General features: G+C 45.1%; 1 protein-coding gene across 1 annotated transcript in view; it reads right to left on the bottom strand.

Moving 5' to 3' along the window:
- Nucleotides 1-318, bottom strand: part of NUDT19 (nudix hydrolase 19) — an 11,850-nt gene extending 11,532 nt beyond the window's left edge. Inside the window, exon 1 of the mRNA XM_015414821.1 lies at nt 4-318. Within this exon, the coding sequence (XP_015270307.1) occupies nt 4-285 (282 nt within the window). The 5' untranslated portion in view covers nt 286-318. The remainder of the gene's footprint in view (nt 1-3) is intronic.
- Between the last annotated feature and the right edge of the window lie 13,906 nt (nt 319-14,224).

Raw genomic sequence — 14,224 nt, 5'->3', positions numbered from 1 at the left:
CACCACGCCGCCCGGGAAGACGTGGGCGCTGGGCATGAACGCGCTGCGGGGGCTCCGCCGCAGCAGCAGCACGTGGTAGTCGAAGGAGGGGGAGGAGGAGGAGGAGGACCCGGGCCGACGCCGGGCCCCAGTCCCGACGCCGGGCGCCGCCGGGCCCGGGCCGACACCGCCGGCCGTCAGGAGCACCGTGGCGGCCTCACGCCAGTGCCGCAGCCGCGAGTTCATCCCGGCGAAGTCGCCGTCGATTTCCTGCCGGTGGGAAGGTGAGTCCGAGGTCGGGCGCATGGCCGCCGCCGCCAACCACCCAGCGGCCTTGGAACGGATTCTGAGGCAAACGGGCGGGGAGGAGGCGGCGGCGGCGGCGGCCTATGAGGGGAAAGCAGGAGGAGGAATAAAGGATTCGGCGTCCACACGCCTCCCCAGGGTTTGACAGCCAGAGGGGTTAACGTGAGGTGCCGGAGCTCTGGTGCACAACTAACTTTACCCGGCCTCCTGGCTTTGAGAGAAAAGGTGTGAAAGAGAGCGGGGCGATTATATGGCCCGTTGGATTTGGCGGGAAGAGGGTGGAAGAAAGAAGACGGGTGTCAGAAAAATTATTCCCTTTCCTGGAGTACATCGGGAGAAATACTAAGGCAAACCAGGCGATTCCCCGGGGGGAAAAAATTAATGTTTTGTTTTTGTACTAATGTTAATTGACTTGTATTTTAGTCTGTCACTGCTCCTGTTTAGGGAAGCTCAAGTGGTTAAGACGCTGAACTGCAGGCTGTGGAAGGTCAGTAGTTCAGCAGTTCGAGACCCGCGTGCCGCATGACGGAGTGAGCTCCTGTCTCTAGTTCCAGCTCCTGCCAACCTAGCAGTTCGAAAGCAAGAAATTGCAAGTAGATAAATAGGTACCACTTCAGTGGGAAGGTAACAGCGTTCCGTGCGCCTTGGTGTTTAGTCATGCTGGCCACATGACCACGGAAATGTCTTCAGACAGCGCTGGCTCTTCGGCTTTGAAACAGAGATGAACACCGCAACCCTAGAGTCGGATTCGTCTGGCTATCGAGCAAGGGAACCTTTACCTTTATGCTTCATCTTATCTTGTTAAGGTTATGTTACGTTTATTCATGTTACAAATTTAAAATAAAAAGTTTTTTTAAAAAGAGAGAGAGAGAGAGAGATGTGTGCCGGGGCTCAGGTTTGCAACTGCACGTCCGGATTGGGCAGCAGAGGTGTCAGAATGAGAGGTGCTGGGGCTCAGGCGTTGCAAATTATGCACCCTCCTGGATCTGACAGGAAGAGGGTGACAAGGAGAAAGGTGCTGGGGCTCAGGTTCACAACGTCTTCCTGGGCTTGATAGCAAAGGAGTGAAAACGAGAGAGGTGCTGGGGATCAGGTTCTGCAAGTACCACATGCACTCCCAGATTGGACAGGAAGGGGATTAAGATGAGATACGTGCTGGGCCCCAGGTTCACATCACGACTACACACCGATGGATTTGTCTGGAAGAGGGTAAGAAAGAGCAGTGTGCCAGGTCTCAGGTTCACAAATACTGGTCCACATGTATTTGACAGCAAAGGAGTAAAAATGCGAGGGGTGCTGGGGATTAGATCTGGCAACGACATCCCCTCCTGGATTTGACAGGAAGAGGGTGAAAAGGAGAGGGGTGCTGGGGCTCCGGATCGCAACTACAGGGCAAAATGGATTCGACAGCAAAGGTGTTAAAATGAGAGGTGCTGGGGCTCATTTTTTGAAAATTGTGCACCCTTCTGGATTTGACAGTCAGGAAGAGGGTAACAAAGAGAGAGGTGCTGGGGCTCCAGTTCACAACTACATGCCCACATTGATTTGACAGCAAAGGAGTCAAAATATGAGGTGCCGGAGCTCCCCCTGTATTTCACAGGAAGGGGTGAAAATTAGAGAAGTACCAGGGAATTCATTCTACAATTTACACAGCCTCATAGATCTGAGGTGACTTGTTTTATTTACTTATTAAAACATTTTTATCCCATTTTTCCTCATGGCTCAAAGGCAGCTGACAATAATAGTTAAAACAACACCTCCGATCAGAGGGAGGAGGGTTTCCTTCTTTTGCAGAGGTTTCTCTGCAGCACCCAGTTTCGGAGGCAACCCTGTTCAACTTTCCTTTTTAGGTATGGAATAAGATATATTATAAGTATAAAATACGTGTGTATGGAGGGAATCCAGCTAAAGAAGAAAAGAAATCTGAGATAAATTAAGGAAGAATCTAATAATGTTTAGATTATGAATTAGAGGAAGTTGTACAGTGGTCTGGCTAAGCAGGTAAAGAAAGGGAATAAAATAACAAGGATGGAGATTATTTATATGCTTTCAATGTTTAATATGATTTCTAGAAAGAGGAGAATATATGGAAAATGAAGTGTTAAGATATGTATAAAATATATGGATACATGTACACTCAATAAAATATTAATCATAAAAAACCCATAAATAAAATCGCAAACTCCAAATCTCTCCCTTTTTAAAAGATACCTGCCACTGCTATTCAAAGCAAATTCTCAATAAAAATAGCAACTGAAACCAAGGATCAAGTGGGCCTGAAATAACCACAGTGCTGCCTATCCCAATATAGCTTTATTACCTTGTTGTATGAGCCAGAGCTTCCTTCTATTATTGACTGGACACTATTTTAAGGTTGTGTATTGTGATTAAAGTTAGTGTCAGTTAACACTGCCGTGTCTTTGGAATGTGTGGGGAGTGATCCTCTTTCCTGGAACACTAAAGATGTCTACTGTCTGAGTTGTTATCTGTGTATGCTTTTTTGACAGCTGCTCCTGACCTGCTGAGAACAAACGGCTCACTTTTCTCCTGCTCATTTTCTCTCTCACGCGCAGGACCATGCACAATGCTTATTGGCTTATGCTTGTAATGGGGGGTGCTTTGAGACTACTATAAACTTTGGGTGCCCTGCTGCTTTGGGCCATTCCTGACTGACCTTGGATGTGCCAGCTGCTACCGACTCGCTGGGAACAAACGGTTTCTCCTTTGCCTGCTCTCTTTCCCCTGTGCGCGGACTTTGCTTATTGGCCTTTGTTTGTAGGGGGGTGGGTGTTTTGAAACTAGTATAATTCAGGGTGCCTTGATGCTTCGGGCCATTCCTGACACAAGAAGTACACGTGTCATAGTTATGAACTACCAATAAACAGAATTCTTATGAAGAGCTGTGTGGTGCGATCTGACTATTGAACCCTGACAGAGTGTCAGAAATCATCTTCCCCTCAGTCCATATCTCTCCTGACTGAAATGAGCGAAGGCGAGGAAGAAATAGTCCTGGTGACAACTGAGGAGACCGTGCTTGTGACTACATCCCCCCCCCCACCACGGTGTCGAGCACCATTCCCGAGGATGCAGGAGATGCACCAGGGAGGTTCTTCCTGGGACCAGTGGGGGGAACAAGGCCACGTGTGACATCAACCCTTCGTGGCCCGCGATGGGGGAAATTCAAGGCAGACACCCAGGAGACGTGGATGCTTACTCCGGGGCCGCACCGAGGGAGCCGCTATGACCAGCCTTGAAGGCCATGGCCCCGAGAGGGGGGAGAGCTAGTGCATTGCAGGCTGAGTGAAGGAGTTACTGGAACGGTCCTATGGAGACATGATGAAACAAGTGGAATAATAGCTTCTGAGCATCCCACAGATCGTAGCCGAGGTGGTGCAGCATGAAATCCGTCTCCAGCAACCGGCGCAACCTGCCCCAGGAGCGCCGGCAGTACCAGGGATTCTGGGGCAACCAGCTCTGCCAGCCCCCCTTCCCCCGAGACCAAATGCCGGAGCCTTGACCCCGAGATGGGCCGGAGGTACATAAGCCGACTGAGCTATTGGATGCCACGTTCGATGGGACGCCTGGGAAGCTGGCGTTCTTCGTGGTGCAAGTGGAGAACTTTATCACTAACTGGGGCCATCTGTTTCCCACCGAAGAGAGGCGTGTGGACTACATTGCCTCGCATCTACGTGATGAGGCAGTGGACTGGTACATGAGCCTTCATAATTCGGAGGGCCCCGAACTCAAGCGAGTGGATGAATTCATGTGGGCTCTCCGGGTGCAGTATGGAGGACCCGAATGCTAGTGAACACACGCGTGCCTACTTGCGCACCTTTAGCAAGGTAAGAAGACGGTGCGTGAATACACTGAGGCATTCAGAAAGCAAGCCACGAAGATCCAGGGCTGGTCGGATGGTGTGATGGCAGAGCAGTACCTGCTAGGTCTGCACCCTGAGATTTGTGAGACGGTCCTGCGTAGTGTTCAACCGGTGTCCCTTCACGCCAGGATGCGGGAAGCGGCTGACGCAGAGAACCGCCTGAGGACCATCCGCATAGACAACGCAGCCACCCTGGGAAAGGTCGGACCGCCAACGGTCAAACCCAAGATCCCTAAACCCAAAGAGGGCTTGCGGGACCAGCGCATGAAGCAAGGTTTGTGCCTGAGATGTGGATAAGCAGGTCACTTTGCCGCCGCCTACCCAGGAGGGGGAACCCCAACTGTACTCAGGAAGGAGCCAGAAAAGAAGTGGGTGGACGCCCCAGCATGGAAGAGTGTGGCCCAGCCGAAGTTCCAACAGGCGCTGCAAGCTGAAGTTCCTGCGGAGGAGCTACTCACGAGTAGCGATGAAGAAGATGAGCCGGTGGGAAAAGGGAGATCGATTTCCTCGGCTATCACATCTCCCCTAAGGGGTTGGAGATGACCCATACTGGGGTGGGAGCCACCTCACACCCGGAGGCAGCTCCAAGCGTTCCTTGGATTCACCAATTGTTATAGATTTTTCGTCAATTTTGCTCAGGTGAGCTTACCGCTCACGGATTTGTTAAAAACGAAAGGAATGGGACCCAAGAGTACTCGGCCAGGTGCCAAGCTGATGTGGCCGATCGGATGTTAGGAGGCGTTTGATCGTTTGAAGGCTCTGTTCACGTCTGAACTTGTTTTAGCACACCCCAACGAAAATAAAAAATTTATTGTGCAAGTTGATGCATTAGATGTCGCTATAGGCGGTGCCATCTTGCAAGAAGAGGGGGGATGGGAGATTGCATCCCCTCGCCTATGTCTCCCGTAAGTTCAATGACACTAAGCGCTCTTGGTCGATATGGGACAAGGAAGCGGGGTCGATTAAGTGGGCCCTCTCGGCCTGGCGCCACTGGTTGGAGGGGGCACGGGTGCCTTTTGAAATCTGGACCAATCATAAGAACTTGGAGGTATTGCGGACGTCCCGCAACCTTAACGCTAAGCAGTTGCGATGGGCGGATTTCTTTTCCAAGTTCAATTTCACCCGCCACCATTTCCCGGGCAAAGCCAACTCGCTGGCGGATGCATTCTCCCGCCTACCTCAACACGACAGTCAGTGTGAGGGCGTGCTGGACTCGATATTCACTCCCTCCCAGTTGGGGTGGGCAGTCTTAACTCACAGCCAGGCAAAAGCCTCGCCCCCTGTGGTAGAGGGGGGTTGGGAAATGAAGTTCACCTCCACCCTCTCGGACACTGATCGGAAAAAGCTGGAAAGGGAGGGGGAGGTTGAAGAGAGGGCAAACGGCTGTTGGTATCGTGGACACAAATTGTTTGTTCCGGCTGCCTTGTGGGGGGAGGTTATGTCTGTAGTGCATGGCAGCAAACTGGCAGAGCACCTAGGCTTTGTAAAATAATTGCATTTAGTACAGCGCCAGTTCTGGTGGCCCAGGATGAGGAAGGATCTTTCCCTGTTTGTTCAGTCATGCCAAACATGCATCATGTGCAAGCCCCGCCTGGGTAAACCGCCAGGATTGTTGTTGCCTCTGCCCACCCTGGGACAGACTTGTCTTGTGACCCAGCCTGACTCCCTAGCTCTACCGTGACACGTACATCAAGTTGGATGAGGGCAAGGTCCAATTCTTCTCTCCCAATCACTGACTTGCCCCCCAGTAGGGGGAAAACAATTATATGGGTAATTGTGGATCTTTTTACCAAGCAAGCCCATTTTGTCCCATTTGGCCTATGGCCCGTGTCCTGGCCAAAGCATTTCTCCAGCATGTTTTTAGACTGAATGGGTGGAGGTGGACCACATTAAAGCCCCTTTGCTTTTGCGCGAGTTTCATCTTCGTTTCCTGCAGAAACCGGGGGGAAGGGTTTTAGGGGGGCAGGATGTCAGTTAACACTGCCATGTCTTTGGAATATGTGGGGAGTGATCCTCCTTCCTGGTACACTAAAGATGTCTACTGTCTGGGTTGTTATCTGTGTATGCTTTTTTGATCTTGGGCTTCCAGCTGCTCCTGACCTGCTGAGAACGAACTGCTCACTTTTCTCCTGCTCACTTTTCTCTATTGCGCAAGGGACCATGCACAATGCTTATTGGCTTATGCTTGTAATGGGTGGTGCCTTGAAACTATTATAACTTTGGGTGCCTTGCTGCTTTGGGCCATTCCTGACAAAAAACATTCAAGTGTCATAGTTATGAACTACCAATAAACAGAATACTTCTTATGAAGCGCTGTCTGGTGTGATCTGACTATAGAACCTGACAGTTAGTCACTTGTCTCATTACTATCGTTGTAAATATTGTCATTACTAGGTTTTTATTTATTTATTTATTTTTTCAACTTGCATCCCGCCTTGCTGGACAAGCTGGCTCATGGCGGCTTACAGATATTAAAATGCAATAAAAGCATAAATACAATAAAATTCATATAAACTACATAAAATACTAACATAGATAAATAAATAAATGTTGAAAGGCAGCTGTATAAGGCAGTATTTTAGGAGGAGAGCCATAGACACAGTTAGTCTCCATTCTCTCAGTTTGAAATCAGAACCAGATGCAAAAACCTCCATTTTCCATGAGTGTCAGCAAACATTCAGAATGCTGCTGGCTAAAACAATCACAATTATTGTAAAATAATCGCAAAAACAATTATTGTAAAATAATCACAAAATTATTAACGTAGATTTATGATCATGTAACAAAAGTCAGCACACCAAATTCATGTGTTAACCTTTCCAAACAATCATGTATACTGTGAAAATTGAAATCTCTCCATGATCATTGTATAGTTCAGACTAACTCTAAACCATGATTTAATCCTTCTTTAGAATCTTGGCAACTGGGAAAAAATTGTGAACCCCAGTTTGTTTAGGTGACCACATTTGGATGACATGGCAAACTGGCCTGAAAGCGTTCTAGAGGAGGAAGTCTCCAATCTTGGCTCTGCGCACAGTGCAAGGAAGGAGGACTCACACATAAAAGAATAAACCGTCCTTGTACTCATCATGAACAAACTCCGGTTTGTTTGTGATGTCCAAATAGAGCCTTTTGTCAATAGTGAGGCTCAAAGGGGACAATTCTCTTTATTAGAATGTTGAATTGGAACCAGGCAGCTTGTATCAAGTTTAAATTAATACAGGTTTTTGGAACCATTTTCAGCACATGTTAATTCATTTGGAAGCTTTTGCAAACTATACTTAGGACCTAACAGATATAGCTGAGCTGCAAGTTCATTTGATGTTAGCTTGGCACAGGTTCATTATATTAAAAAATAACTGGGACAAAACATTGTCATAACTATAATTGGACACAAAACTGGACATCTGTTGACTCTTTTTTTCTCTTAGATACATTATATTGCTATTTATTATGGCAAGAAACAGAAGGAGTGCTGCAGGGAGCAATTCTCTCCCCCATGTTGTTTAATATCTATATGCGCCCCTTTGCCCAGATTATCCGGCGGTATGGGCTGGGTTGTCACCAGTATACGGATGACACCCAGCTCTATCTACTGATGGACGGCTGCCCAGAGATCTGGATGAGGCGTTACAAGCTGTGACTAGATGGTTACGAAAAGCCGATTGAAGTTAAATCCATCTACGATGGAGGTCCTGTACCTTAGTCGTGGGGGACTGAGTTAGGAAAGGCTCCCAACCTTCTATGGGGCTCCATTAGTGCCAACGTCAAGGCTGAAGAGTCTGGGGGTGTTTCTGGACACCTCCTTTTCAATGGAGGCCCAGGTCTGCCTTTTTCCATCTGCCAGGTCTGCCTTTTTCCATCTGGGACAGATCAGGCAGTTGGCCCCATATTGCACCCCCCGGGACCTAGCTACAGTGACCCATGCAATGTTTACTTCTAGACCGGACTACTGTAACTCTCTCCATGTGGGGCTGCCCTTGACTGTGCTCCAGAAGTTACAGCTAGTGCAGAACGCGGCAGCACGGGTGTTGATGGTGACGTCTGTGCGGGCACACATCCACCCAGTGCTGTGCGAACTGCACTGGCTACCTATTGAATTCCGGATCTATTTCAAGGTGCTGGTGCTCATCTTCAAAGCCCTGTACAGCCAGGGGCCAGCAAACCTTTGAGACTGCCTCTCCCTATATGAACCCCATAGGGCACTGAGGTCTTCAAATCAACACCTCTTAACAGTCCCCAGCCCCAGGGACATTGGACTATGTCAACCAGGACTGGGGCTTTCTCGGCCCTGGCCCCTACCTGGTTGAATGAGTTCCCATATGAGATCAGGGCCCTGCAGGATCTACTACAATTCCTCAGAGCCTGCAAGATGGCACTCTTCCACCGAGCCTTTGGTTGAGGTGGCGGGCGCCCCTCCCCTTTCATGGCTAATTCTCCCCCATTGGTGTCCTGGGGTGTCCACTGTTGCACTTTAGGTAACCTGATTGACATCTGATCCAACCATTTACATGGTATTTTATGATTCTGTTCTGTTTTTATAATGTTGTTTTAAAGTGTTTTAAGTGTACTTATTAAATTGTGATGTAAATTGAGCTGCGGTGGCTCAAGTGGTTAAGACATTGAACTGCAGGCTGTGGAAGGTCAGTAGTTCAGCACCTGAGTGTGCCGCATGACGGAGTGAGCTCCCGTCTCTAGTTCCAGCTCATGCCAACCTAGCAGTTTGAAAGCAAGAAATTGCAAGTAGATAAATAGGTACCACTACAGTGGGCAGGTAACAGCGTTCCGTGGGCCTTGGTGTTTAGTCATGCTGGCCACATGACCACGGAAATGTCTTCGGGCAGCGCTGGCTTATCGGCTTTGAAATGGAGATGACCACCGCAACCCTAGAGTCGGATTCGACTGGCTTTTGAGCAAGGGAACCTTTACCTTTACTTTACCTAAACCTCCCTGAGCCCACTTTGGGGAGGGCGGTATATAAATGAATGAATGAATGCTGTTGATCATAACATTTACCCTAATATTTTCCACTGCATTTTGGCTGCAGTTCTCAGTATACTTAACTAGGGGGAAATCATGTGAAACTCAATAGAACTTGCTTCTGAATGCATTGCATTGGATTGCACTGATTGTAAATATTAACACCTTAATGCAGAGAATTCTTTGGGGATATATTACAGTTTTGAAATGTTGATCAGCAAATTCTGATGTCTTGCAGGCATTTTAACTTTTAAGGTAAGTTTTTTCTTAATTTGCAGGACAGAATCTCCCTTCAAAGTGAGGGTTTCACCTTTTGACTTTATGAGCTTCCCAGCTGTTATATTCCCCAGACTGGAGCAAGGAGCTTATTTGTAGTAAGTATTTCTCTTCTCTGCCAAAAATGGCCAGTGAATTTTTAGCAACTACCAATAAGTAGCTTCTATTTCTTCAACTGAGGTCAAAATAAATTATTTCAATTAAAGTTGTCTACTTGCATGAATATAGGGGTTAACAGGAGCATCTTTCCCATGAGGAAAGGCTAAAGAGTCTGAGACTTCTCAGTTTAGAAAAAGAGACTAAGAGAGAATGTGATAGAGGTTTATAAAATTATGCATGGGCTGAAGAAAACTGATGGAGACAACCTTTTCTCCCTCCTGTACTACTAGAGTCATGGGGTCACTCAATGAAATTGATGGGCAGTAGACTGAGGATAAATGAAAGGCAATTGCTTCTTTACTCAACAAGTAATTAAATTATGGAATTCACTGTCAGAGGACGTAGCAATGGCCACAAGCACAGTTGGCTTTTAAAGGTGTTTAGATGGATTTGTGGAAGATGGGTCCGTCAGTGGCTGCTAGCCGTGGTGTGATCAAAGGGGACTTCCTCGTAAGCCTCTGAATTCCAGTGGCTAGGAGGCAACGTCTTGGCCTCTATGTCCTGTTTGTTGGCCCTGAATGGCAACTGGTTGGCCACTGTGTGAAGCAGAATATTGGACTAGATGGACCACTGGTCTGATCCAGCAGGGTTCTTATGTTCTTAGAAAGAAGACACTGCTTCTTTGTTTCAAAAGAATAAAAAGTTATACTCATTGTTACAAAATTCCCTTGAAGTATTTTGAAGCCCATTGAAATTTTTTTGCTGAACTTTGAAATACATCTTTACCTTCTGTTTATTAGCTTTTTGGTGGAGTCCCTTATGTTAGTTTATTCTTCTATATAAATGCATATTTTAAAACTAAAATATGTACATTCTACACACACGCATACATGCACACATACAATCTCGGATCTTGAATGTCCACCATCCTATTTGGCCTCTTTTTAGGTTTCTCCTTGTGAGAATTATATGGATTTTAAAAAATCTAGACTTTGTACTTTTGTGCTACTTGTACTAAAAACTTATTTTGCAGTTGAGCTGTAAAATGAATAGATTATCCGATAACAGGCTGTCCTTTAACACTCTGAAATAACCATACATAAATATGCTCTTACCTCAGTTAAAATGCAGTGGATGTAGATTTTGCCAGTCAAAGAGAGATGCAGATTTATTTGGTTTAAGCATACCCTTGTGTCAAAACAACCTTTTTTGGACAGGCTTAGATGATGACAGCTTGTTTTAAATTTTTCAGTAAAATAGTGCAATTCTAAAGTGGAGTTGCACTCTTCCAAGTCCATTTCTGTTGTCAAGCAGAAGCTGAACAACAAAATTATCTTATAAAATTGAGTCTTGAGCATATGGAGTCTTGACAGCAGAGAAAATTGCAGATCTTGTTGACATCTCTGAAGCATTTGGCACAGCACAAACCTTGTATTGTTTGCTTCATGATAGCTCAATTGGCTGTTTAAATATTGCAGCTTGAACAGAGCCATTTTGACCCAGAAGGAAGACTAATTCCTTTCATTAGGGTTTATTCCCAAGTAAGTGTTTAGGACCACAGTGTTCTAGCACTTTGTGCACATTGACATAGGAATATTTTGAATTCAGTGGGTTTTGCGCTGATGTTAGTGTGCAAAATGCATACTACTCTGGAGTAAATACATTGAGTATTACATACTTTGTTTAGCATGAATCATGTTTACGATCTTAAAGATGTTTGCAGAAGAGTGAGTTTTGTTTGTCTCCTTCAAATGTATAGATATAAACATCGCAAGATAAGATATGCTTGTATTTGAGTAAAGTGCTATTGAAATTCTGGCCCCTTCTCACACTTTTTTGAATCTCTGGTATCTTCCTATGTGTAGTGAAAGAGGTGGCATGAGTGGGAAGACCTGGCTAGGGTTTAGAAAAGAATGAATGGAAGGGAGGATTGAAAGGAAAAACCTGCTCCTGTGAGTAAATTTTCTGAGATTTGTTTGGATCTTATCACTCTTGATTTCGTCTTCCTTTGGGATGCTAGCACCAATAGTGAATAACATTTTCGCCAGAAAACCATCTCTTGTATTATAGTCATTTGTTGCCATGGTGATCCACACCATAGGAAAACATGGGGAAATGGAAATAATGATGTAGACACACATAAAATACCCAAATAGTATTAATAGTACTTATGTGCTACATTATCAACCTTGTTTAACCCCCTTATCGGTCTTAAATGTAGAACCTCAAACTGAAACCGTCTGTTACTTTAAAATAATCTCCATGATTCTTAGCCCAGATATTGATATAGTGGATCAATTGTGTAATTTTCAGGATAACAGGGAAATCTACTATTAGGGTTGTGAGTTACCTGGTGTCAGGACTATCTTGTTTCTTTCCATAACCATCTTTCAGTGTTAAACCTTTATGTGAACAGCAGCTATGAGAATTCAAAGCGATTAGTACTCTTCATAGAAGTGTTAATTTGTACTGCAGTAGAAAATAGTAGTCCTGCAGCTGCATGTTTGTTTATAGCAGATATCCTTTTTACTCTCTTAGGTAATATTCCTAAACACACATATGTGAAAGCAAGTTTGATTGGTAATCTAATCCATCACGTTTAAAATTGGATTGCCAAACTGTAGTTCTAAATCCTTATATTAAATTAAATATTAATCAGTGTGATGTTCTCCAAGGATAATTTTTGAAGACAGTCATGTTAACTTCCATCTCTGTCTAAAACATGTTTACTTTTCCCACTGACTTGAGAGGGGCCTACTTCCCAAGGCAATAGTCTTCCATAGCAATGCAGTGGAAGTTCCTCTGTGTTACTTGAAGCTTAAGTGGGTGTAACCTTTGTGTCATAAACATTAGAAAATAATCAACCTCACCCCTGAAGCTCCTACAGCTGTTCTGGATATTCAGACTCACAGTTTTTATTAGTTTGATTGGGCATGCATTCCTTTCAAAGATCTGATGCTCTTCCACCTCAGCAATTTCATAAAAACATTCCCAGCCATTGTCTTGATAATCAATTAATAATTATCGTATGGTATTGTGTGTGGAATAGCCAGGAGATCCTAGGATTGTCTGGCAGCTGCAAGTTTTAGCTCCTAGTGTGGTGCACCACCACGTGGCAAGCTAGACTTGTTTTTGGGGGCTGAGAGAGCTCTGAAAGAACTGTGACTGGCCCAAGGTCACCCAGCTGGCTTCATGTGGAGGAGTGGGGAATCGAACCCACTCTTAACCACTACACCGCCGCTCTTAACCACTACACCAAACTGGCTCTCATTCCCTTGATGACTTCAGCAGAGACAAAGCCTAAACCCTCATTAATTCTAAGTTTTGAGTGGCACCCATAAGTTGGATTTTCCCCCCTGCAGTGTGAAAATAAATGTGATAGAATTTAAACTGGAAGTTTGTTGTCCTGTTTGGTATAGTGGTTAAGTGCACGGACTCTAAACTGGGAGAACCAGGTTTGATTCCCCACTCCTCCACTCGCTGCTGCTGGATGACCTTGGGCAAGTCATAGTTCTGTCAGAGGTGTTCTTGAAAAGAGCAGTTTCTGTCAGAGCTCTCTCAGCCCCACCTACCTCACAGGGTGCCTGTTGTGGGGAGGGGAAGGAATTTGTAAGCCGCTCTGAGACTCCGAGTGAAGGGTGGGGTATAAATCTTCTTCTTCTTCTGTTCTGCAGCACCAATTTGAGTCTAATCTCTTGCTATAATATTGTTTAGATGCTTGCCCCATGCACCAATGCACACAAGATTTACAAAGCCATTCTTCAGTAATCCTGGTTGTACTGTGTGCTTACCACTGGCACTGACTGCGCACATGTAGTGCTGTGCTACTATTCCACCCAGCCCTCAGCCTGCATTAAAAGACTAACATAATCGTATTGAGAGAAAGCATTTAGAGAGCTCTAATCCAATGGTCTTCCTGAATGACTTTTATATAATGAAAATCTGTGAAGGGTAAATATGTTGATGAGGAGCTTCGCAAATATTTATTTATATACAAATTATTATTTTACTTTCTTTTTTAAAAAAAAGCTCCTAGCTTTCTGCCTAAAAATTAAAAACTCTTGGATTTTGTTTGAAACGCTCGTCTGTTGTATAGTTTTCCTGGTTTTGTTATTTGGAATTTTAACTCCATAAATGAGAATATATTTGTCATTCTTCAATCCCTCCTCCTGGTTATGACGCGCCAGATCCCAACATGACCAAAAGCAGATTAAATATTTGTGCCTATTTTGTTTATGTGTACATTCACATTCCAGGGCCTGGCTGTAACCAGTAAGAGCACAGGAGGCTCAACTGTCATTGGATTCTTTATCTGTCTCCTCCGCAGACTTACAAAGTGATTTTGCTATTATATATCTTGGTGCAGTGAATGTGTAGTTCCAGTGCTGATCAGGCTGCTGGTATGATACCTTGCTCTGAGCACTTTTACATGAGTGTCATTAATTCCATTAATCTATGGGACTTCCAAGTTAAGTATGATGTAGCTGTAACAGATTTCTGATGAAAAATATAGATACTATGCTGTATCTATACTATAGTACAGTATAGATACAAATAATATGGACACTAGGAAAATGGAATCTGTAATCCTTTATCCTTAGAACTAAGCATATTTCCACTGTGTTATATTTTCACCATGTAGCACTCTCTGAATATTTTATTTGTCCAGAGATTAAAATGATTTATGGAGTTAACTGAATACTAACA

Source organism: Gekko japonicus, unplaced genomic scaffold (assembly GCF_001447785.1).
Source record: "Gekko japonicus isolate JY-2015 unplaced genomic scaffold, Gekko_japonicus_V1.1 scaffold1649, whole genome shotgun sequence".
Taxonomy (NCBI): Eukaryota; Metazoa; Chordata; class Lepidosauria; order Squamata; family Gekkonidae; genus Gekko; species Gekko japonicus.
The sequence above is the reverse complement of the archived record's forward strand: the minus strand, read 5'-3'. Positions and strand labels throughout refer to the sequence as shown.